Source organism: Bos indicus x Bos taurus, chromosome 16, assembly GCF_003369695.1.
Source record: "Bos indicus x Bos taurus breed Angus x Brahman F1 hybrid chromosome 16, Bos_hybrid_MaternalHap_v2.0, whole genome shotgun sequence".
NCBI lineage: Eukaryota > Metazoa > Chordata > Mammalia > Artiodactyla > Bovidae > Bos > Bos indicus x Bos taurus.
In genome coordinates this window covers 70,731,127-70,757,988 of record NC_040091.1, presented here as the reverse complement: position 1 = coordinate 70,757,988, position 26,862 = coordinate 70,731,127, and the positions used below count along the sequence as shown (strand labels likewise).

Sequence of the window (26,862 nt, the reverse complement as noted above, 5' to 3'; positions counted from 1 at the left end):
TAAATGAATGAATAGTGACTAGCACATAGTAAGTAATTAATGAATGTTAGCAGCTATTATTAGTATAAATACCATTAAGTCACTTCGTAACACCAAATGAAGAATACATACCTTGAATCATTTCACTGATTTTGTTACAGATTCCTACAGCAAAATCCCTTAGGAAAGAGAAAACAGTATAATCTTTAAAACCAAAAAAATTAAATTTGCTTAAGTTTTCTAAGGACTTATATAGAACACAGTGAGCTCAGGAGAAATGCAATATTCTAATCATAACTAATATTCCTAAGGTCAGGTGCTGGGGATGGGGAAAGAAATGCAACCAAAACCAAAACTCCACAAAGCAAGTGGGCTTATGCCAACACTGTCCCCACATGATCTTCAAGGAAAGATGCTCTGATTTATGAGTACTGTTGCAATTTCATTACTGAATGACATTGTCTGAAATACTCAAGGTCACTATCTCAGTCTACAGTGTTTTAGGACACACTTTTAATTAAGAAAAGCTTTTGACACACAAGCTAATCATTTATATAAACAATAAAATACACAATAAAATAATAAAATAAAACAATATACAATAAAACAATAAAATGTAAACAATAAAATAAAATATTCTGAATTTTAGAAAAACAGAGGAACTATGAAGTAGTAGAAATGCAGTGGGAAATATGGGTAGAGCCAAATTATTTAAAAGTGGCCATTTTTAGATTAAAGACCTAAAGGTAAGACCAGATACCATAAAACTCCTAGAGGAAAACAGGCAGAATGCTCTTTGACATAAATTGCAGTAATATCTTTTTGGAGCTGTCTGCCAGCAAGATGGAAATAAAAACAAAAATAAACAATGAGACCTAATTAAACATAAAAGCTTTTGCACAGCAGAGGAGACCATAAGCAAAACACAAAGACAACCTACAGAATGGGAGAAAACACAAACGATGCAACTGACAAGAGATAAATCTTCAAAATACACAAGCAGCTCATACAGCTCAATATCGAAAAACAAAAAACTCAATAAAAAAAGTGGGCAGAACATCTAAATAGACATTTCTCCAAAGAAGAAAGAAGACATACAGATGGCCAAAAGGCACATGAAAAGATGCCCCTCATCACTAATTATTAGAAGTGCAAAGCAAAACTATAATACAATGAGGTATCACCCCACACCAGTCAGAACGGCCATTTATCAAAAAGTCTACAAATAATAAATTCTGGAGAAGGTGTGGAGGAAAGGGAACCCACCTACGAGGTTAGTGGGAAGGTAAACTGGTGCAGCTACTCTGGAAACCAGTACAGAGGTTCCCTAAAAAACTAAAACCAGAGCTACCATATGATCCTGCAATCCCCCCACTGGGCACACACTCGGAGAAAAACATAACTTGAATAGATACATGCACCTCAGTGCTGACTGCAGCACTATTTACAATAGCCAAGCCATGGAAGCAACCTAAACGTCCATCAAGAGATGAACGGACAAAGAAGACGTGATATATACATACAATGGAACATAACTCAGCCACAAAAAGAAGAAATAATGCCATGTGCAGCAACATGGATGAACCCAGAGATTATCATACCCAATGAAATAAGACAGATTAGGAAAGACAAACATCTTATGATATCCCTTATACGTGAAATCAAAAAAAAAAATGATAGAAATGAACTTATTTACAAAACAGAGATAGACCCACAGATATGGAAAACAGATTTGTAGTCACCAAGGGAAAGTGGGGAGGAGGGATAAATTAGAAGTTAGGGATTAATATACACACACCACTAAATATAAACTAGACAACCAATAGGACCTACTATACAGCACAGGGAACTATGTTCAATATTTTATAATAACCTATATGGGAAAAGAATATAAAAAAGATATATATATATATATATATATATAATTGAATACTCTGCTGTATACCTAAAAATAACATTGTTAAATATACTTCAATTAAAATAAATAAAAAATTTTAAAAGTAGCCATTTTCAAAATATTATATATCTGAAAAGTATTTTCTAAGGTGTTGCTTTTGAGTCTGTTGCAACTGAAATAACATTGAATGTTGCAAAAGTTATCAGTAACATGAATGCTTGGGATAAAACTATATAATATGTAAGGAAAGATGATACAGGTAACATGATCAAACTTGGTTCTTTCAGTCACGATTCATGACACATAAGGCATGAAATACCTTCGCTCTGCAGTTCAATGGATGTCTATATAAAATATTTTCTGCCATTAAGATATTATTTTAACATTCTCTGACAAAATAAAAAGCACACGTAAATTACACAGCGGCTGTCTGCAGGGTAAGCACCACGCGATCCTTAGAGTTATGAGATGAACTAGCCATTTTTTCATGAAACTCCATAACTATTCAGAAATGGCTATTTGCAGATATCTTCTAAAAAGATAAATAAAGTAAGCATGTAACTTTAAGAACAATAACTGGGTAAATTTTTTGCCAATCATAGCTTCTAAACAAAAACTAGCACTTCAGAAAACTTGTATCTGTCACCATGAGCTTGACAGCTTAATACTTAAAGCCTTTCCTGATGAGATCAGTGGTGATAACAACAAATATGATCCTTTGATATTTAACAACAAATTTGATATTTTACAATGGAAAGGGCCAACATCTGATAGACCTGCATTAACAGAGTGAACCAATATTTCCCAAAAGACCAATGTCTAAGTTATAAAACCACACATAGGTAAGGGATGCCAACAGATTTCAATGTAATAGTACATGTTCACTGATACGGTTTTAGAGTTCACATTGCAACTAACTTTTATGAACCAACAATTTTCAGGTTCTGTTAGAGATCAAGGAAAAATATCCATAATTACCTACAAATCTTTAAAAATACTCCTCTCTTTTTCAACTATGTATCTGTGTGAGGCTGGCATTTTTTCATATACTTTAACCAAAACAACACATTGCAAAAGAAATGGTAAATGCAGAACCAGATGTGACAATCCAGCCCGACATTAAAGAGATTTGTCAAAATGTAAAAAACAACGTCCCTCTTCCCACAAAATTGATTTTTGTTTTGGAAAAATATTTTCATAAAGATATTTTTGTGTCAACACATTAGGAATTTGTTATTCTTTAAAGGAATTAATAATATATTTTAAGTTTAGGCATTTTCATCTCTAATACAGTAAATACCAATCGATGTAATCTATATAAACAAACAAAGCTCTTTGAGGACGTCAATAATGCCAAAGAATGTAAAGAGATTCTGATACCAAATAGTTTGAAAATTACTGCTCTGATATCAGCCTTATATTCAGTAAGAAAAAGTAAGCTCTAAATGTCTTTTGGGTACAAGGCAAGAGGTGTATTAGGTATCTATAGATGACCTGTTCAATTTCAGAGCGCTCTTCTATTTGGTATTCCTTCTGCTTGGAATATCCTTCCTCCAGATGGCTGCCTCTTCTTCAGGACTGTTTCAGCTCAAATGCCACCTCTTCGGGGAGGCTATCCCCGATCACTCTACCTAAGGAGCTTACTTAGGTCATCATCATAATGACAAAACTACTTTATTTTTCTGTAACATTAATGAGCAGCTGAAACTATTGTGGGTTTACATAGCAACAGAGCATTCATCTTTTCCACTCCTGTATGCCTGGTGCTTGGAATAGAGTTTGGACATAATGGATATTCACTAAGTATGTCTTAACTAACTAAATAATAATTTTTTTAACAAATGCAAAGTTTAAAAATTTGTTACGGGCCTCTAGGGTCAATAAACTGCAAGTTTGAAGCCTGGAGTTTTCCTTTTTTTTGGTCTAATAATATTTTTTAAAACTCTTAATGTCAGCATTAAAAATACGTTAAGAATATATAGTCTCACTCGCTGAGACTACAGAATAATCTGATTCTCCAGCTTCTTCCCACCCCAAATTCACATCTGACAACACTGGTCATACGTTCCTGCACCATCGCTGTCAGCTGGTACCCAGGAGCAGTTACCCTTTCAGATGGTGTGCACATTCCAGTCCACCAGTGACCACTAGAGGTCACCACTCTGCTTGACAATGCCTCTAGGTTCCTGAAGTCATTTGGGTTTGCAATTCCTCCTCTGGGACTAGCTCTTAACAATTAAAACCTTTCTGGTGGCACAGCGGTCAAGAATCCGCCTGCCAATGCAGGAGATGCAAAAGAAACAGGTTCAATCCCTGGGTCAGGAAAATCCCTTAGAGAAGGAACTGGCAACCTGCTCCAGTATTCTTGCCTGGAAAATTTCATGGACAGAGGAGCCTGGCGGGCTATAGTCCATGGGGTCACAAAGAGCTGGCCACAACAGAGCACGCACACCCTCAGAACAAGTTACCTGTGGTTATGGTAGCAGACAGGTAGAAACAGGATTAAATCCATTTTTAAAGCTTTTTTTTGGTCAACTACTCTAAGATCCAAAACTAATAAAGATACTAAGATAAAAATCCATCTGTACTGGTTGAGATATCTGATCTCAAACCAGGTCACCATTTCTGAGGGAAGTGCATGCGTGTGTGTGCATGCGTGGTTGTTCAGTCGTGTCTGACTCTTTGTGACCCCATGACTGCAGCCCACCAGGCTCCCCTGTCCATGGAACTTCCCATGGTAAATGCTAATCTGGAAAAGGTGTATTTTCTTGATTTTCACTCTCTAATACATTCTGCTAAGTACTTCAGACTTAACTATTGCACTAACTTGGTATGTTTAAACATCACAAATCACAAGTATACCATATTGAAGCCTGGTATATTAAAAACTGCTTCTATATAAACTGTTAAATGTTTACTGGTCATCAATTCTATAAATGAAGAATCATGTTGTTCCTATGTTCAGATCAGATCAGTCACTCAGTCGTGTCCGACTCTTTGCGACCCCATGAATCTCAGCACACCAGGCTTCCCTGTCCATCACCAACTCCCGGAGTTCACCCAGACTCATGTCCATCGAGTCAGTGATGCCATCCAGCCATCTCATCCTCTGTCGTCCCCTTCTCCTCCTGCCCCCAATCCCTCCCAGCATCAGAGTCTTTTCCAGTGAGTCAACTCTTCGCATGAGGTGGCCAAAGTACTGGAGTTTCAGCTTTAGCATCATTCCTTCCAAAGAAATCCCAGGGCTGATCTTCAGAATGGACTGGTTGGATCTCCTTGCAGTCCAAGGGACTCTCAAGAGTCTTCTCCAGCACCACAGTTCAAAAGCATCAATTCTTCGGTGCTCAGCTTTCTTCACAGTCCAACTCTCACATCCATACATGACCACAGGAAAACCCATAGCCTTGACTATGTTACTTAGTCTTAATCTTTTCCAAGATAGATCAGAAATTCCACAGCTGATAAAATTAGCTTCTGATAATAACACGTGAGAAAAACTGAGACAAAAATGATTTTCATAAGCACATTCTAATACTAAACCCCAAATTTATCATCTATATTTAGAAAACTATTTTTAGAGCTACTCCAAGGACACACTTAATTGGACAGATTTAAAGTACTCACACCTTGACAGTGTGATAAATATTCACCAGATATAACTCTTAACCAATAAAAGTAATTTTTAAAGAGTTCTTGCAATACCCATGACTCTCAATAAGAAAAAAATGCCAATTTTCAAAAGCACAAATAGGGATCATCTTTACTTAGATATTTCTCTTCCTCAGTTACTGTCACACCTACTACTTTCAATCAGTAAATAAAAGACTACACAGTTTACGTTCTCTAATCTCCTTTTCCAATGAATAATCCTGGAATTCTGAAGGTTTGATAAGAGCAGTTGAAGAGATGAATGAGCATATAATTAAACTATAAAGATTGTTGCTGCTGCTAAGTTGCTTCAGTCGTGTCCAACTCTGTGCGACCCCATAGACGGCAGCCCACCAGGCTCCCCCGTCCCTGGGATTCTCCAGGCAAGAACACTGGAGTGGGTTGCCATTTCCTTCTCCAATGCATGAAAGTGAAAAGTGAAAGTGAAGTCGCTCAGCCGTGTCTGACTCTTCGCAACCCCATGGACTGCAGCCTACCAGGCTCCTCCGTCCATGGGATTTTCCAGGCAAGAGTACTGGAGTGGGGTGCCATTGCCTTCTCCTAACTATTTCAAGTCTTATCCAAATTTAGCAGAGGCTCTTAATATAAATGCTATTTTTACATTAAAAAATTCATTAGTCACCTGATTATAAAACCAAATTTGCTCCTAGCAGGATATACAGAAATTTGTAAAAAAGAAAATAAAAATAAGATAATATCTTCACTCAGAGACAGTATTTCGATACATATCCTAAATACTTGCTTTTCAAATAAATCTGTAATAACATATAACCTATTATGTAACCTGTTTTCAAATATATTTCTAAAATAAATTAGTTATAAAAGCTGACATAGTATTTCACTGTATAATCCTATTTATCTTACTGGCACACTGGTTGGAATTTGTTACTAATTTTTTTTTGTTATTATAACTCTATAACTAGCATCCTTACAAGTAAGTATCAGTACACACTGCTGATTCCTTAGGATATATTCTTATAAGTGGATTTTCTAGGTCCAAGGGATGTACAAAATACATATTACCAAAATGCCCTCCAGAAAGCAGTGTTATTTTCACATCATCAGTCAGTAAAAGAAATAGTATTATTTTTTAGAGAGGATAATCCAGTAAGTCAAACACATTAATAAAACTATGGCCAATATTTCATCAAAAAATAATATATATATGGAGAGAGAAATACTATTTTATAAGATAATAGAGTATGATACCCCAAAGAAGTTAAAATTGGTTTCAATTCCAGTTATTATCTCTGTCAAACTGTCCAGACTTGAGAAGACAGTAAGAAAAGAATAATTCAGTATTAGGACAGTATATGTTTGGGGAAGACACCTCAATGGACAAAGCTTCTACTTCCCAATGAAGCCTTCCCCAACTATTCTAATCCCAGGCTGATCCTGTCCTTCTGGGAACTTTAATTTCATTTACAGTTAATGCCAACATCTGTACTTAACTCTTCTGTTTTATGGATTAAGTCCTGTTTTCCCAACATGGAAAATACATCTTGCCGTTTACATTTTTCTATATCCCTTAGTGTTTACATATATAAATGAGCTATTCTTTCAAAACCTCTTCTTGGGGAGCCAAACTATAAAAGGCTTACTTCGACTGTGCAGAGAAGTTAGCGGCAGCAAAAACAGCAGCTTCAACTTCTACATTATCATGTGAATCCAGACTCTGCCGAATACTATGATGAGCATTCTTCCTCTCAGGAATTATTGATGCCAGACTTCCCAACATCCTACGCAAACAGAGAACCCCAAAAAGAATGGAAATACAATAAGTTCAAGGTCAGAAAAGGAAGAAACAGGCAAAGCTTACCAAAACTAAAGTTTGTAGGTCAGTCCATAAATCTCAGGTTAATGACATATCAATTTTAGAAATTAGTGACTCAAATTCTGTAAACATTTTTCCATACTTCAACATGTAAGAAAAATTAACATGGTTAATTTAACACAAGCAAAAATTAAAAAAAAAAAAAAACAAACACCTTGAAGTACATGCCAAGTACCAAAGAGAGCCCAGGAAAACAAACTTTTGAATTACTAAAGCATCAAAATGCCAATTTTCCAATGTTGTATAACGAAGTCCATTTTAGCAAAGCATTAAGAGTCCAATATTTTTACTGTTAAGCAGACCCACAAAGTAAAAATGTAAGACTTCCCAGTCTTTTTTCCACATCAGTAATTACTTGTATCATGATTTTCCAATCTCTCAACATCAAGAGAAGTAGAGGATGTCCCCTGGAGCTCATATCAGAATAGAGGAAGGTATAGTTTAGGAAAGTGTATTTCAAAAATCCAAAGTTTACACATACTAATTTCATAGATGACAGACCTAAAAAGAGGATATGGTTCAAGCTGGTTTTAAGGCTTACAAAATGAAATTCTACCAAAATTTTTTTAACGCCAAGAAAGAAAAGGAAATGCTGAAGAAACTAAGGTGGTTGTACCTGGCATTCTCCAAGGAGTCGAGATATAAATTATCATATATAAAAATGAGCACATAACCAAAGATGAATACAGAAAATGGACATGAAACAGGAAGAACAAGGTCAGAAAGGTAAAAGTTCAAAATAAGCATGAGGCTTCCCTGGTGGCTCAGAGGTTAAAGCGTCTGACTACAGTGCAGGAGACCCAGGTTCGATCCCTGGGCTGGGAAGATCCCCTGGAAAAGGAAATGGCAACCCACTCCAGTATTCTTGCCTGGGAAATCTCATGGATGGAGGAGCTTGGTAGGCTACAGTCCACAGGGTCACAAACAGTCGGACATGACTGAGCAACTTCACTTTCTTTCTTTCTTTCAAACCCTACTTACATTTGAGTTAACAGATCAGAACATCTACCTACAAAAGGAGTGTCTGAAACGTAAGTTACCAAAACTGTATCACAGACGGTTAGCTGTAAAGCATTTACAGATTGGGATGGTTATCATATTTTCTCATTGACTCTTACTAGCAAAAACAAAAATGAATTCTTAATATTCAGAATAACAGAAGTAAATGTACGGCCTTTTGGGGGTATAGAAATACAACTCAAACAATCTTGTGGTGACTCAGCGGCGTAACAGAATATACCGGAGTGTGATGGCTCTTGCAACAGGGTCATTACTATGAATCACAGAGAAAATTCTCTTCACAAACTCATCCACATTTAGGATCTTCTCCAAATGCTTCTCACTTTGTTGGGTAACTTTAAGAACACAAAGCCTCAGGAAATTGTTTCTAGGAAGAACCACAGATAAAATGAATTAGACCACTTTAGGAAAGTAATATTTAATTAGGAATCAAAGCAACACAAATGATATCAATAAATTTTAGCAACAGGCCAATGTTTTTCAATCTTAACATTCTGTTTTACCACAGAAACAGTCAAAAGTCTGTACAGTCATCCTGTGATATCCGCAGTGTGCAGGGGAACTGATTGCAGGACTAGCCCCCTACCAAACCCAAATCCTTGGAGACTGAACTCCCTTCTGTAAAATGGCACAGTGCCTGCGCATCCTCTCACATAGTTTAAATCATCTCTAGATTACTTATAATACCTAATACAATGAAAATGCTATGGAAACAAGTGTAAGTACAATGTAACTAGTGGCCAGTGGGTGGCAAGTTCAAGTTTTGCTTTTTGGAACTTTCTGGAATTATCTTCCCACATATTTTTTTTTTTTTTTTTTTTTTTTTATTTTATTCTTCCAATTTTATTTTATTTTTAAACTTTACATAATTGTATTAGTTTTGCCAAATATCAAAATGAATCCACCACAGGTATACATGTGTTCCCCATCCCGAACCCTCCTCCCTCCTCCCTCCCCATACCATCCCTCTGGGCCGTCCCAGTGCACCAGCCCCAAGCATCCAGCATCGTGCATCGAACCTGGACTGGCAACTCGTTTCCTACATGATATTTTACATGTTTCATTGCCATTCTCCCAAATCTTCCCACCCTCTCCCTCTCCCACAGAGTCCATAAGACTGTTCTATACATCAGTGTCTCTTTTGCTGTCTCGTACACCGGGTTATTGTTACCATCTTTCTAAATTCCATATATATGCGTTAGTATACTGTATTTATGTTTTTCCTTCTGGCTTACTTCACTCTGTATAATAGGCTCCAGTTTCATCCACCTCATTAGAACTGATTCAAATGTATTCTTTTTAATGGCTGAGTAATACTCCATTGTGTATATGTACCACAGCTTTCTTATCCATTCATCTGCTGATGGACATCTAGGTTGCTTCCATGTTTGACCCGTGGTTGGTAGAACCAATGGATGCAGAACCCTGAGATGAGCACTAAGCATAAGCAGTTAGCAGAGCCTGCAGCCCTGCAGGAAGGCACCCAAACAGCCATAACATAGAAAGAAGCCTGGGAGCCAAACTTAATCTCCTCAATCCTACTAGAACCAAGAAGATGGTCTTCCTCCTCTCAAGCTAATTCTACAGCTTCTTTTCTGCAAGTCGGATTAGGTGTGTGTGTAAACACACGAGTATATGGAGAATGGTGGAAAGAAGTAGGAGAGGGAATGGCATAGAGAAAGAACAGGTATATATTCAGGCTTTGCTTACATGTTTCAGGCACTTCACAGTGGCCCATAATCTCATGTAACATGTAATCTCATGTTATAAAAATAAATTGTTAAATCAGAAACTTCTCAAAATGAACTGCACAAAGCCACAGATATTTCCAAAATACACAATTATATATCAAGGTTGTCTTTAATTTTGAATTATCCTGTCCCCTAAAGAAATAAGTACTCTCTGCCTTATACTCTTTACTTTGGCTCAAAATGCTATTAAATTTCACACTAAAATTTGTTGTGAATTTCCACGTGTGTCCACTAAAATGGTAAAAAACCATCATGTGGAAGTCCTGAAAGGCAAAAAGAATACACACTATAATATAAAACAAAGAAATGTGAACAAAGTGCTTTAGGACACCAAGGGCTTAAAAAGACTTACCCAACTCTGAAAACATCAGCTAACTTTAGGAATGCAGAATTGATGAGAATGGGGAATGGATACTTCTGAAAGAGCCTGGGAAAGCGGACAACTGCTTCACACTGTTCACCAAGCTTGCCAGATCTTAGACCTATGGAAACCATTAAAAGGGAAGAACAGATTACAAATTTTTGACTATAGTAAGGCAAAAACAGCAAATACCAACACAGTATTACAGACTAAAATTATTTACACAGTAAAATTACAATCATTCTTAACAATTAGATAAAGTACAACAGTAACTCGTTATGTTTTCAAAAATAAAAACGACACATGAAATAGTAATTTTGGAAAGTGCCACTTTTTTAAGATGTAATGAAAGAGAAACTTTTTTTTTTTTAAAGGTTGACTTGATAGAATATTTGGGGCCACAAGTAAATTTCAACAAATATGCAAGGACTGAAATCATATTATGTATGTTCTCCATTACAACACAATGGAATTAAATTAAAAATCAGTAAGAGAAAAATATTTTAAAATGTTCAAATATACTGGAAATTAAGCAACACAGTTATTTAAAAAACCCAATAAGATGAATCATTGAAAGAATTAAAAGTATAAAAGAAGAAATCAGAAGAGAAATTTAAAAGAGGAAAAAAAGAAACTAAATCCTTAATTTGCACCATATACAAAAATTAATTCAAAATGAACCACAGACCTAAGAGTAAGACCTAAATTATGAAGCATATAGAATAAAGGAAGAAATCTTTGTATGCTTGTATTATGTAAATACTTCTTAGATAAAACACAAAAAGTGGGCTTGTAAGACTAAAAGATTAAAAAATGATAAGTTAAAACTTCATAAAAATTTAAAACACGCTCTTCAAAATATACTTTTCTGAGAATAAAAAAACATGCCACATACTGGAAGAGATATTTATAGAACATGTATCTAATAAAGGACTTCATCCATAGTTCTTATGTCTCTAGAAAACTCAGTTTTTTAAATGGGCAAGATGTGAAGAGAAATTTCATTAAAAGGGAAATACGGATGGCAAATATAAGCACATGAACAGATGCTCATCATTATTAGTCATCCAGGAACTATAAATTAAAAACAACAGTAAGATACCACTACACATCTACTAGAATGGCAAAAAATTCCCAGCCCATCAACTGGTGAATGAATAAACAAACTGCGGTACCTCCATACAATAGTCTCCTACTCAGCATTCAAGAAACTAAGATCATGGGATCCGGTCCCACCACTTCATAGCAAATAGATTGGGAAAAAAATACAGACTTCGTTTTCTTGGGCTCCAAAATCTCTGTGGACAGTGACTGCAGCCATGAAATTAAAAGATGTTTGTTCCTTGGAAGAAAAGCTATGACAAACCTAGCTGTTGCTGCTGCTGCTGCTGCTAAGTCGCTTCAGTCGTGTCCGACTCTGTGCGACCCCATAGACGGCAGCCACCAGGCTCCCCGTCTCTGGGATTCTCCAGGCAAGAACACTGGAGTGGGTTGCCATTTCCTTCACCAATGCATGAAAGTGAAAAGTGAAAGGGAAGTCGCCCAGTCGTGTCCGACTCTTTGCAATCCCATGGACTGCAGCCCACCAGGCTCCTCCATCCATGGGACTTTCCAGGCAAGGGAACTGGAGTGGGGTGCCATTGACAAACCTAGACAGCATATTAAAAAACAGAGACATCACTTTGCCAACAAAGGTCCATCTAGTCAAAGCTATGGTTTTTCTAGCAGTCGTGTACAGATGTGAGAGCTGGGCCATATGCAAGGCTGAATACCGAAGAACTGATGATTTCAAACTGTGGTGCTGGAGGGGACTCTTGAGAGTCCCTTGGACAGCAAGATCAAACCAGTCAATCCTAAAGGGAATCAACCCTGAATATTCATTGGAAGGACTGATGCTGAAGCTGAAGCTCTAATACTTTGGTCACCTGATGTGAAGAGCCGACTCACTGGAAAAGACCCTGATGCTGGGAAAGATTGAGGGCAGGAGGAGAAGGAGGCAACAGAGGATGAGAAGGTTGGATGGCATCACCGACTCAATGGACATGAGTTTGAGCAAGCTCCAGGAGATAGTGAAGTTCAGGGAAGCCTGGGGTGCTACGGTCCATGGGGTCAGGAAGAGTCAGACACAACTTAATGACAGAACAGCAGCAGCAAAAAAAAAGGAACCCGTTACTGATGCGACAACATGGGCGGATCTCAAAATCACCATACTAAATGAAAGAAGTCAGACCCAAAAGACTACTGCATGACTATATATTACATGACATTCTGGAAAAGGCAAAACTATGAAGACAGAAAGTGGAAAGTGGCTGCCGAAAGCTAAAGAAAGACTGACCACAAAGGGGCACAAGGAAGTTCTGGGGGTGAAACATTCCAGGCAGTGGCTTCATGACTACATACATTTGGTAACTTTATTACACACAAATTATGCCTCAATGAATGATTCCTTTTTTTCTTTTGGCTGCACTGCTTATGGGCTCTTAATTCCCAGATCAGAGATTGAACCCAGGCCCTCAACAGTGAAACTGTGGAGCCCTAAATGCTGGACCAGCAGGGAATTCCCTCAATGAATTTGATTTTTCAAAAATTCAACAAACAGTTAATGTTCAATCCTTAAAAAAATCCATTAAGAATGAATATCCTGATATGAAATTAATAGTATCACCTCAAATAATTCTTTTATTATTTTGCCACTTATAAAATGCTGATCATATCTGCACAAGAATAAGTGCCCAAGAATACCTCTGTTCAGTAAAGTCTGCTCATTGTTTAAAAATGACAAAGGAAATACCTGGGGTTAAAACAAGGAATGTCGCTCGCCATTCAGTCCTATGAGGAATGAGTCACTGACCTACAGTACACCCTGAAAGGAATTCAGTTTAAAGAACCAGATGAGGCACTCTGTGTTTTAAGCAAAACAGGCCAAACATGCCCTTAGGCAGTTATATTTCGGGGGGGGAAATTTATGAACCTGGAGTCCTGCATTTTCCCACATGTAGAAAAGCACTGAAGTCATTAACTGAGATGTGTGTTCCTTGAGACTGTCAGTAACCTACCGAGATATCTGCCGGCTTGCACATACTCCTTAGTCAAAACTGCACGATACACTGACCTCTCCCCCTATGTCTTCAGAGCGATTTCTCAGAGCTTTCTGGAAAGCTGTCTCCAGGGCTATAGTCCTCAGTGAGACACTGACTGAAACTGAACTCACCGCTCTTACACTGTGCGGCTGATTCCCAGTGGACAGAGGGCTCTTTCCTGGGTGCCTCTTTGTCTCATTGTGGAAGACTTACAAAGTAAATGTGCACATGCAATTTCTACAACTTACTAATGACTCAAGTTCTGTAGGCACACTCAGCTTAGTTATCTGGTACTTGGAACATATTTCCTCATAGGAAAAAAAATAGCACCATCAGTATTTAACAGTACTCTGTGATCTAATGGCTGCTTATAATAAAAGTTGCTAAGGGAAAATTAATCCAAAATTAATTTCTGAGAAATTCAGAACACATCCCTTCTTTGTCTCCTCCCCTCTCCCTATACACCTCACTCACCAACTTCCATACACACAAGAACTGCCACTAGGAGCTCTTGGAGTCTTCTTCCCATTAAATGCACTAAGTGCCAACAGAGACCTTCTGGGGGACTAGCAATGGCTCCCGAAGCCTTGAAAAGGCGGTCAAGGGACACAAAGCCAGGGCAGTGAAGGGAAAGAAAGGCAAGCCTCAAGACAGAGATGAAGGCAGAGAAGGGAGAGACGTGCGCTTGTGTACATGTGCCGGGGGAACCCAGAGCAACTGGGTTTCCTTCCTTCTCTCTCTCCCTGGTTTAGAGATGCACATGACAGCAAAGTTCTGTTTGTAATAAATTAACCTTAGTTGGGATGAAAAAGGGAAAGAAGGAAGTAGTCTAGGTACAAGGAATCTCCTCAACAGAATATGATCCACTTTACCTTCCCTTTAAAACAGAATCTCAGACCAATTTATTTAAACTGATTCAAAATGTACCAAAGATAATTTTGCATCTGCCAGAGAAATATTCTGATTTCTCTAGTGTGGTCAATTTTTATTCAAGATAGACATTTATTCCTGTAACAGAGCCTTGGGTACATGAGCTAAAGAACAGTAAATGTCTTGTTTATTTTCTGATATGAGAGTCTTATGAGAGAGGAAATGAGAAGGTAGGGTGCAAAAGAGAGAAGCGTATTCAGTTCAGTTCAGTTCAGTCGCTCAATCATGTCCGACTCTTTGCAGCCCCATGAACCGCAGCATGCCAGGCTGCCCTGTCCATCACCAACTCCCGGAGTTCACCCAAACTCATGTCCATTGATGTCCTCTGATGTCCCCTTCTCCTCCTGCCCTCAATCTTTCCCAGCATCAGGGTCTTTTCCAATGTGTCAGCTCTTCGCATCAGGTGGCCAAAGTAATGGAGTTTCAGCTTCAACATCAGTCCTTCCAATGAACACCCAGGACTGATCTCCTTTAGGATGGACTGGTTGGATCTCCTTGCAGTCCAAGGGACTCTCAAGAGTCTTCTCCAACACCACATTTCAAAACCATGAATTCTTCGGCGGTCAGCTTTCTTTATAGTCCAACTCTCACATCCATACATGATTACTGGAAAAACCATAGCCTTGACTAGTCGGACCTTTGTTGACAAAGTAATGTCTCTGCTTTTTACTATGCTGTCTAGGTGGGTTATAACTTTCCTGCCAAGGAGCAAGTGTCTTTTAATTTCATGGCTGCAGTCACCATCTGCAGTGATTTTGGAGCCCCCAAAAATAAAGTCAGCCACTGTTTCCCCATCTATTTGCCATGAAATGATGGGACCAGATGCCATGATCTGTTTTCTGAATATTGAGCTTTAAGCCAACTTTTTCACTCTCCTCTTTCACTTTCATCAAGAGGTTCTTTAGTTCTTCTTCACTTTCTGCCATAAGGGTGGTGTCATCTGCATATCTGAGGTTAAGAAGTACATTAAGGCCTATGATATAGCAACATTCCTGTGGTAGGAGACAGATGAACCTCTGGGCCTAACAGCTGGTGTTTGTTAAGTGGAATAAAATTGAAGCTTTCTTCTCATCCAGACACCCCAAGGACAAAGCTAGTGGCAAAAGCTGAGCTCTGCTAAAGTAGAGAGATAAGGTCCCCATTCCTGAGGTCAGGGAAGATTTCCCTATCTATACATGCACAGGAAGGCTTCTTGGGGGTCAAAAAGGGAAGCCCCTGCCACCCCCTCCCCACACAGTAAGCATGGAGACGTAACCACAGGCCTGTGCGGTGGGATCCATCATAACAAAAAGTTGCACACCCATCTTGGGGAGGGTGCTAGGACCAGTCAGGCATAAAGAAAGAAACAAGATAACTGGCCAAATGCAAACAAAGATCCAGAAGGACTGTCCTGTTTAAGTGATTTAACCACATTCTTTCTGCGCTCCTCATTCAGGATGCCTGCCCTCCTCCCCTGGTGTGTGTCTCTGCCTAGTTTCTGGTTTATTGCGCTCCTCCTCATTAGACAGGACACCCAAACCCTTTTGCTCAGGGTATGTAATTCTGCCTTGCTTCTGTCTTAAACTGTTTCTGTGTGCTCCTCCACATGTTATGCTGTCTCTCTAATAAAAACTTTTACCTGTTTTCATGGTTTTTGCCTCCTGAAAGCATTCTTGCTTTCAAACGGGGAAAAGAGCCAAGGCCATTTTGTTTCTAGCCTCCAGTCTCTGGCGGTCTACTGGTCAGGATTCCTATTTTCCATCCAGGCTACCCAGGTTCCAATCCTAGAGAAGGGAGCAAAGACCTCTCTTCTGAGCCGCTCACTGATCTCCCCAGGAGATCATTCCTAGCCTGGGACAGTGTGGTATCCAGCTTGCTTGCTCCAGGCCAATTTTAACTCCAGGATAAGCCAAGCACCGAAAACCGGGGCTCAGCACAATCAGATCCTACCCTTAGAGGGGTTTAAGAGAGGTTATTCACTTTACTTCTGATGCTAGCTACAACAAATCTGAGAGGAAATGCCCTGATCAAAAGACCTAAGTGTGATCATAAGAATGCTCCTGTGAAGACCTACTGTGGACGGATATGATTGCCTTTTACTGTATTTTACCTTTTATTCTCCCGCCAAAGAAGCAGAGTTCTCTTCCCTTCCAATGCCTGGAGATAAACAGTGCTTAACTTAGTCACAACACACAGGGAGACTAGGAAGAACTAAAGCAAGTTGTCTGTGAACAGCTTATTTAATTAAAATTCATTTGGCAGCAGTGAAATTTCTCCTATTTCTCACTTAAAATGTGCAGAACATTTTGCTAGGCCAATGGTTTATCAGCTCTGGTTCTGCATCAGAAACATTGGTGAAAATTTTCAAAAATGTCTATGCACAGTACTCTTGCCTGGAAAATCCCATGGAGAGAGAAGCCTAGTAGGCTGCAGTCCATGGGGTCACTAAGAGTTGAACTGGACTGAGCGACTTCACTTTCACTTTTCACTTGCATGCATTGGAGAAGGAAATGGCAACCCACTCCAGTGTTCTTGCCTGGAGAATCCCAGGGACGGGGGAGCCTGGTGGACTGACGTCTATGGGGTCGCACAGAGTCGGACACGACTGAAGCGACTTAGCAGCGGCAGCAGCAGGGTTCCTCCCCAAACCTAGCAAATCTCCAGGGTGGGATCTGCCAGGCAGCCATGAGGCGGCTTTGAGAAGAAAGGCAAGTAGATCCTCAAGCTAGTCTTTGCCATGTATCTTATTTGACTTAAAACTATTAATAGTAGACCCCTAAATCTGGCCCTGAGAATAATTTTATGATACAATGTTTTTTAAAGGTTTTGAATGCACTGTCAAATCTTAAAAAATGAAATGAGATTTCATATAAAACCCAGAATTTGGGCTTTTTCTGAAAATTTAAAACATCTGAAATGTCACTGAAGAAGCTGAGCGAGTCGTGACTAAAGAAACATCGTAGTATTGCAGGTCTGTGTAGAAAGCCAGTTAGGGTTCATATCATTTCTGATAATAGCCACAAACATACCTAGTCGTATGACTTTCTCCAGCAATTCTGGCTACCTCTGGCATCACTACAAACAAAGCTAGTGGAGGTGATGGAATTCCAGTTGAGCTATTCCAAATCCTGAAAGATGCTGCTATGAAAGTGCTGCACTCAATATGCCAGCAAAGTTGGAAAACTCAGCAGTGGCCACAGGACTGGAAAAGGTCAGTTTTCATTCCAATCCCAAAGAAAGGCAATGCCAAAGAATGCTCAAACTAGCGCACAATTGCACTCATCTCACACGCTAGTAAAGTAATGCTCAAAATTCTCCAAGCCAGGCTTCAGCAATATGTGAACCGTGAACTTCCTGATGTGCCAGCTGGTTTTAGAAAAGGCAGAGGAACCAGAGATCAAATTGCCAACATCCACTGGATCATGGAAAAAGCAAGAGAGTTCCAGGAAAACCAAGCCTTTGACTGTGTGGATCACAATAAACTGTGGAAAATTCTGAAAGAGATGGGAATACAGACCATCTGATCTGCCTCTTGAGAAATTTGTACGCAGGTCAGGAAGCAACAGTTAGAACTGGACATGGAACAACAGACTGGTTCCAAATTGGAAAAGGAGTGCGTCAAGGCTGTATATTGTCACCCTGCTTATTTAACTTCTATGCAGAGTACATCATGAGAAACGCTGGGCTGGAAGAAACACAAGCTGGAATCAAGATTGCTGGGAGAAATATCAATAACCTCAGATATGCAGATGACACCACCCTTATGGCAGAAAGTGAAGAGGAACTCAAAAGTCTCTTGATGAAAGTGAAAGTGGAGAGTGAAAAACTTGGCTTAAAGCTCAACATTCAGAAAACGAAGATCATGGCATTCGGTCCCATCACTTCATGCGAAATAGATGGGGAAACAGTGGAAACAGTGTCAGACTTTATTTTTCTGGGCTCCAAAATCACTGTAGATGGTGACTGCAACCATGAAATTAAAAGATGCTTACTCCTTGGAAGGAAAGTTATGACCAACCTAGATAGCATATTCAAAAGCAGAGACATTCCTTTGCCAACAAAGGTTCATCTAGTCAAGGCTATGGTTTTTCCAGTGGTCATGTATGGATGTGAGAGTTGGACTGTGAAGAAGGCTGAGTGCCGAAGATTTGATGCTTTTGAACTGTGGTGTTGGAGAAGACTCTTGAGAGTCCCTTGGACTGCAAGGAGATCCAACCAGTCCATTCTGAAGGAGATCAGCCCTGGGATTTCTTTGGAAGGAATGATGCTAAAGCTGAAACTCCAGTACTTTGGCCACCTCATGCAAAGAGTTGACTCACTGGAAAAGACTCTGATGCTGGGAGGGATTGGGGGCAAGAGGAGAAGGGGACGACAGAGGATGAGATGGCTGGATGGCATCACTGACTCGATGGACATGAGTCTCAGTGAACTCCAGGAGTTGGTGATGGACAGGGAGGCCTGGCGTGCTACAATTCATGGGGTCGCAAAGAGTCAGACATGACTGAGCGACTGATCTAATCTGATCTGATACTAATAGAAGTTAGATATTATTCAGTAATGCCCATTTTAAAAATACACAGATAAAGAATAGGTAAGCAACCTGCCTAAGAAAAACAGCTAATATGTGGTAGAGATGGAACTCAAATCCTAGCAATCTGATCCTAATTATTATGCTAAAATGCATTTCCAGCAAGCAACTAGAGGATAAAGGTTAAAACTAAAGAAGAGATTCCAATGGGATTTTCGAGTAGTACACTTCTGAAGGATGACAAATTTCAAGGAACTGAAGAGAAATAATATAAACCATGGTAAACTTGGGATTTATTAATCAAGTTTTTAAAACAGCATGCATTTATAGGTAGCCTGTATCAGTCAGAGTTCTTAGCTGCAAGCAACAGAAGCTAACTCTGATTATGCAGGAAGTGAGTTTTGACCGAGGGTTTATTAAAGTAATAAACAGTTTCAAGGCTGAACTCTTAAGAATGCTTATCTCCACCCTACCAAACTGATTAGATGACTAAAACTTTTGTTGCTGGGAAGCACCAAATGCTAGAATTAGCACTCCTGTCATCTAGGAATGTTGTAGCCCTCGCTGCTGCCTGGGCAGTGTACTCTTCCACTCTGCCTTCCTGTGTCTCTAAATCACAGAGCCTGGAGGAAGTTTGGCTGGCAAAGCCTAGTTCACATCCTGCGCTCTTGAAAGGGAAACTAGGAAAGTGAGCTTTTGCTTCCACGTCAATGAGACAGGCTTGTGATGTGGGCCACTCCTCAAGCATAGGAAAATGTTCATAAGACACGAAGGGGCCACCAATATTACTAGTATCCACTACAAAGAACACTGCCAATACGAACTGTAATGAGAGTACACATTATTGGACACATTTGCTTTAGCTAAGGTGTAAGGATGATTCAAAATGAAACCGTAACATCCTAACATCTTAAACCATAACATCTTAAACTCTATTCCCTAAAAATGAACGAAGGAAGGGAGAAATACAAACTCAAGCATGCACCACACATAATACCAAGGCCATCCCACAACCCACAGCTTAATAAACTGATCATGGTAACATCTCAGTAAATTATATTTAAAAAGCAAGAAAAAAAAACTGACATATGTATGATAGTCAACAAAGCATCCCTCCCCCAAATTTCAGAAACTGTCTATAAATATACATGGTGAGAAGGTATGCAATATTGTGCAATATACACAAAGAATACTGATTTAGAATCATATACAACTTAATGTTATGAACACCAACTTTCAGGATATTCAACAACTTATTTTGTAAGTTACAAGATAACAGCTCTTCAGTTCAGTTCAGTCGCTCAGTCATGTCCGACTCTTTGCAACCCCATGAATCGCAGCACGCCAGGCCTCCCAGTCCATCACCAACTCCTGGAGTTCACTGAGACTCACATCCATCAAGTCAGTGATGCCATCCAGCCATCTCATCCTCTGTCGTCCCCTTCTCCTCCTGCCCCCAATCCCTCCCAGCATCAGAATCTTTTCCAGTGAGTCAACTCTTCACATGAGGTGGCCAAAGTACTGGAGTTTCAGCTTTAGCATCATTTCTTCCAAAGAAATCCCAGGGCTGATCTCCTTCAGAATGGACTGGTTGGATCTCCTTGCAGTCCAAGGGACTCTCAAGAGTCTTCTCCCAACACCACAGTTCAAAAGCATCAAATCTTCGGCACTCAGCCTTCTTCACAGTCCAACTCTCACATCCATACATGACCACAGGAAAAACCATAGCCTTGACTAGATGAACCTTTGTTGGCAAAGGAATGTCTCTGCTTTTGAATATGCTATCTAGGTTGGTCATAACTTTCCTTCCAAGGAGTAAGCGTCTTTTAATTTCATGGTTGCAGTCACCATCTACAGTGATTTTGGAGCCCAGAAAAATAAAGTCTGACACTGTTTCCACCATCTATTTCGCATGAAGTGATGGGACCGGATGCCATGATCTTCGTTTTCTGAATGTTGAGCTTTAAGCCAACTTTTTCACTCTCCACTTTCACTTTCATCAAGAGACTTTTGAGTTCCTCTTCACTTTCTGCCATAAGGGTGGTGTCATCTGCATATCTGAGGTTATTGATATTTCTCCTGGCAATCTTGATTCCAGCTTGTGTTTCTTCCAGCCCAGCGTTTCTCATGATGTACTCTGCATAGAAGTTAAATAAGTAGGGTGATAATATACAGCCTTGACGTACTCCTTTTCCTATTTGGAACCAGTCTGTTGTTCCATGTCCAGTTCTAACTGTTGCTTTCTGACCTGCATACAGTTTCTCAAGAGGCAGGTTAGGTGGTCTGGTATTCCCATCTCTTGAAGAATTTTCCACAGTTTATTATGATCCACACAGTCAAAGGCTTTGGCATAGTCAATAAAGCAGAAACAGATGTTTTTCTGGAACTCTCTTGCTTTTTCCATGATCCAGCAGATGTTGGCAATTTGATCTCTGGTTCCTCTGCCTTTTCTAAAACCAGCTGGAACATCAGGAAGTTCACAGTTCACGTATTGCTGAAGCCTGGCTTGGAGAATTTTGAGTATTACTTTACTAGCATGTGAGATGAGAGCAATAGCCACACATAAAAATGAATCTGTGGATTTCAATAAGAACCAAAGAAGGGTCTTGAATTTTTGGAGCAGTTCTCACAGCTGGCCAAGGGATCACTGGCTTTAAGAAACAGTCCATTACAATGCTTGTTTTTATGTGACTCAGTTAACAGTCTGACCTTCACCTCAATTCTATTATACATGATCTTAGAGGTCCATGGGCTTCCCAGATGGCTCAGTGGGAAAGAATCCACCTGTAATGCAGGAGATGGGTTGGATCCCTTGGTCGGGAAGATGTCCTGGAGTAGGAAATGGCAACTCACTCCACTATTCTTGCTTGCAAAATTCAGTGGACAGAGGAAGGTCACCAAGAGTCAGACACGACTGAGCACACATGTGCCAACGCCAAGAGGTCCACCTATCAACACTATCAAACTAAGTGTGATCTGGTAGTACAGATTCTTAAAGAGAAAGAATTTGACTCAGTGTGGATCACATGTCAATTTCTGAATCAGTTATGGCACGGAATTAAGTCACTTGGTACAATCTTGGCTGCAGAGATCTCCCTCTTTGGAAGGGGATATGAGGATACTTGTAAGGCCTCACATTTCTTTATCATGCCAACTACATCTGTGCCAATACGGACAGTGTAAAAGCAACCTGTGCTCTTCTTGTCTGATAATTCAGACGGAAAAATAAGAGAGACAAGATAGTTGTCCTGATTTGCAGCATACTTCATTACTTTGCCAACAAAGGTTCGTCTAGTCAAGGCTATGGTTTTTCCAGTGGTCATGTATGGATGTAAGAGTTGGACTGTGAAGAAGGCTGAGCGCCGAAGAATTGATGCTTTTGAACTGTGGTGTTGGAGAAGACTCTTGAGAGTCCCTTGGACTGCAAGGAGATCCAACCAGTCCATTCTGAAGGAGATCAGCCCTGGGATTTCTTTGGAAGGAATGATGCTAAAGCTGAAACTCCAGTACTTTGGCCACCTCATGCAAAGAGTTGACTCATTGGAAAAAGACTCTGATGCTGGGAGGGGTTGGGGGCAGGAGGAGAAGGGGACGACAGAGGATGAGATGGCTGGATGGCATCACTGACTCAATGGACGTTGAGTCTGAGTGAACTCCGGGAGTTGGTGATAGACAGGGAGGCCTGGCGTGCTGCGATTCATGGGGTCGCAAAGAGTCAGACACGACTAAGCAACTGATCTGATCTGACCTGATCTATTTCATTATCAATTTCTTCATTGAACATACCGTCAAGTTTTCCATGCAGCATTAAGCTCACCAGCACCTCAGATAGCAACTCCAACCCCTGCATGTCCTCCTTTCTCATTGCCCAGGCACAGGAAAGGGAAACTGCTCTCTTCTCCATTGCTCTTTGATCTCATCCCTCCCAAGACCAACCTCACAGAAAGCAGGCATGCTGAGTGGTGTCTTCTGCAGTAGCTTCTCCTTTCCACCCAGGGTGGAGATCTTGCGTACATTTTCCTAAATCATCGGGACACTTCCCATCAGCTGACTTAAAAATCTTTAGACTGATAATTTTTAGTGAAAAAGTTACACTAACTGAATAAATTATGTGAGGTATGTCCTTTATAATGCCTGTACTATAGAAACGATGTGCTGTATTATGAAATGTCCAATATACGTAAGTTGTACTTGATTTAACAGTTAACTCTGTTTGCTTTGTCTTCATAACTCAGGCGGCATGGTTATCAGCTTAAAACTTTAAAAAGGGGAAGGCAAAAAGACCTCTACATAGGAGCGAAAGTGATCCTCAAAAATGTAAACCAATCCATGTCAGTCCTCCACTTAAAAACTTTCATTGTCTTCTCAATGTACTTTGCATAAAATCCAAACTTCTTGTCCTAACAAGGCCATATTTAATCTAGTCCTGTCTGATTCCTTAGGTGAGCTTCTTTTTTTTCTTTTTTTTCTATAGGTAAGAAGTAGATTTATTCAAAGAGAAACACACTCCATAGATACAGTGTGGGCCACTACAGAGGGCAAGTGCTGTGGTCTTGAAATGCGGCCATGGTTAGTTTTTCTGGGCCGGACAATTTCATAGGCTAATGAATGGGAGGATTAGTCTATCTATTTGCGGGGAGGGGAGGAGATTTCCAGGAATTGGGCCACTGCCCACTTTTTGGTCTTTAAAAAAAAAAAAAAAAATTTATTTTTAATTGAAAGATAATTGCTTTACAATACTGGTTTGATTTCTGCCATACATTAACATGAATTAGCCATAGTCTATATCCCCTCCTTCTTGAACCTCCCTCCCTCAGGTGAGGTTCTTAAAGCTGTTTTGTTTACTAATACAGCTCCAAGTTTAAGTGCCTAACACAATGCAGGTGATTAGTAAATATTTATTAAATGAATTAATGACTATTATATGAATGATTATTGTCCTGTGTTACTAACTACATCCTAAACAAACGGACTTCAGTCGGCTTTAAAAGAGCATCCATTTATTCCTAGAGAGATCAGAAATAAATACCTTACTGCCATGCTTGCTCAAAATGCTTAGAACAAAGTGCAACAGTCGTAACCATATAACAGGTTATCAGTTCAGTTCAGATCAGTCGCTCAGTTGTGTCCAACTCCTTGCGACACATGAATCGCAGCACACCAGGCCTGCCTGTCCATCACCAACTCCCGGAGTTCACTCAAATTCATGTCCATCGAGTCAGTGATGCCGTCCAGCCATCTCATCCTCTGTCGTCCCCTTCTCCTCCTGCCCTCAATCCCTCCCAGCATCAGGGTCTTTTCCAATGGCAATATTTCCCAAGTGGGTTTCTTGACACTCGTACTACAGATACTTCTTTATAATGGAATTCAAGTATCACATCTGTATATCTAACTGCCTACCCAACATCTCCATTTGTATGTCTAAGAGATAGCTCAAATTCAATAGTCCCACAAGGATCTGATTTTCATCCACTCGGTAAATGACAATATATACTTCCAATAACTCTGACCAAAAAAAACCAAGAAACCTCTGAGTTTCTCCTGACCTCTTATTCTCACGTCCTCAACTAATTCATTAGCCAATCTTGTTGGCCCTACCTTCAAAATACATACATAATCTCAGCACTTCACACAGCTTCACTGTAACCTGGCCCAAGCCACTATTCTCTTCTCCCTGGATTATTACAACCACCTCCTCTCTACAGCAGTAGCCCCACTGGTATCTGTGGAGCATCCATGCATTCAGACAACCCCAGACCAACTTCCACCTGTAAAATACTGGGTTGGTCAAAAAATTACTTTGCGTTCTTCCGTAAGATGTTATGGAATGGAATAACATCTTACATCACCCAAGGCACTGCTGGGAGGATTAAACATGATCTAGGACCAACACCTGGTTTACAGGTAAACACTCAGTAGCCATCTATACACTTCTTACAGGTCTAAAATATTCCTATTTCAACTTTTGGGAAGGAAAAATTATGTTACATTTTTTTCTGACCACAACTGCAAGTTTTTAGGAATTAAAGAATTCTAGATCTCTCTCTTCAGAGTCCTATCCCAATTCTGTTCTACACTACTGTACTGCTCTGCTGTCATGGGATGAACCCACCCAGACCACAGTGGTAGAAAATTTCTTTAGAATTAGTAGAAATATTAGATATGTAGACCTGCAACTCTTATTGGGGAATAGGGAAGGAATTAACAGAATGGGGAGGAAAAGGTTATGCAGTGTTTAAAAAACACATCTGATATTATGATTTTCTGTTTGAGAAGGAAAAAGCCCTATAGTTTTCCTTAAGAGAAAGCAAAGCTCAACATCATTTTCTTGGATGATGGACTTGCACTACTGTGACTCAACCAAAGGAATATCTCATTGAAGTGTTATGACACTTTCATGTTGATCAAAAGAAGTTAAACGTTTGTTTGTTTGTTTTTAGGTCTGAGAAACTCTTATCTGGACCAACTGCACTTTAAATGTCTACAGGGTAAAAAAATTTTAAGTCCCAGAAAAGTTAACATAGTGTCCAAGTCAGAGGGCTGGGAAATGGCTCCAAATGGACTTTAAAATCCTTCTAACTTCTGCTGCTGCTGCTAAGTCGCTTCAGTCATGTCTGACTCTGTGCAACCCCAGACGGCAGCCCACCAGGCTCCCCCGTCCCTGGGATTCTCCAGGCAAGAACACTGGAGTGGGTTGCCATTTCCTTCTCCAATGCATGAAAGTGAAAAGTGAAAGTGAAGTCGTTCAGTCGTGTCTGACTCTTAGCGACCCCATGGACTGCAGCCTACAAGGCTCCTCTGTCCATGGGATTTTCCAGGCAAGAGTACTGGAGTGGGGTGCCATTGCCTTCTAACCTCTAGTCCAGTTCTTAATATATTACACACTGGCTACAGTTAATCAAAAATTAACTGTATACCAAGTGATGTTTCCCCCATTCAATAAAAATAACAAGTACACTGAAACAAAAGAGTCATTGAAATACTTTGAGTTCTCTACTAAGAAACACCTGCCCTTGCCTTCCAAATCCCTATCTAAAAGATAAGGCAAATCTCTTCTGCATTTAATAAGGACTTTTTTGCATACCATTATATCACTTAATATTTACAACAATCTTGCCAGCTCAGTAGTATTTTACTCATTTTGCAGAGAAAAAAAAAACAAGATTAGGTTTGGTTAAGTGACATGTCCATGATCATAAAACTAGCGAAATTAGAATTCAACTCAAGTCTCCCCAAAGCTTCTACTACTACACCAAGCCTGTCCCGTCCCTTCACTGCCCTAAGGAAATAGAACTCATCTGCAGAGAATGTGTGTGAAAGTCGCTCCATCATATCCGACTCTGCAACCCCAAGGACTATACACTCCAGGGAATTCTCCAGGCCAGAATAGTGGAACTGGTAGCCTTTCCCTTCACAGGATCTTCCCAACCCAGGGATCGAGTCCAAGTATCCCGCATTGTAGGTGGATTCTTTACCAGCTGAGCCACAAAGGGAGCCCAACTAAATAATAACTAAGACTTTATTTTACCGGTTTTTAAGATGACTCTCAGTTTCAGAGATGTTAATATGTGAAAAAATATGTATCTTAATGGATGAAATAGGATATATGTCGTCTCACTTACTGTGTTTTTAGGACTTAATTGTAGTTTCTAAGTAAAACTACTTCATCTCTATCGATAGGCTTCAAATATCCCCTTTAAAACTACCAAATATGGGAAATATAGTTAGAAAATCATCAATCACACACAAGCTCCCAAGTAAGTCCGGATTCTCTAATCTTTCCATTGATCTGACCCTGCCCTTAAAGTACACTGCTTTAATTACACTAAGCTTG

At 39.7% G+C, this 26,862-nt stretch overlaps 1 protein-coding gene and 1 non-coding gene across 2 annotated transcripts in view; one reads left to right on the top strand and one right to left on the bottom strand.

Annotated features, from left to right (window-relative positions):
* The window catches only part of INTS7 (integrator complex subunit 7), an 84,010-nt gene that overhangs the window by 56,290 nt on the left and 858 nt on the right, over window positions 1–26,862 (bottom strand). The window contains exons 2-5 of the mRNA XM_027565659.1: window positions 10,503–10,632; window positions 8,620–8,766; window positions 7,147–7,284; window positions 112–158 (exon numbers count right to left, since the gene is read on the bottom strand). Coding sequence (XP_027421460.1) covers window positions 112–158; window positions 7,147–7,284; window positions 8,620–8,766; window positions 10,503–10,632 — 462 coding nt within the window. The remainder of the gene's footprint in view (window positions 1–111; window positions 159–7,146; window positions 7,285–8,619; window positions 8,767–10,502; window positions 10,633–26,862) is intronic.
* Window positions 8,133–8,204, top strand: TRNAC-ACA. The gene has a single exon. It is a non-coding gene; the product is annotated as a tRNA-Cys (tRNA).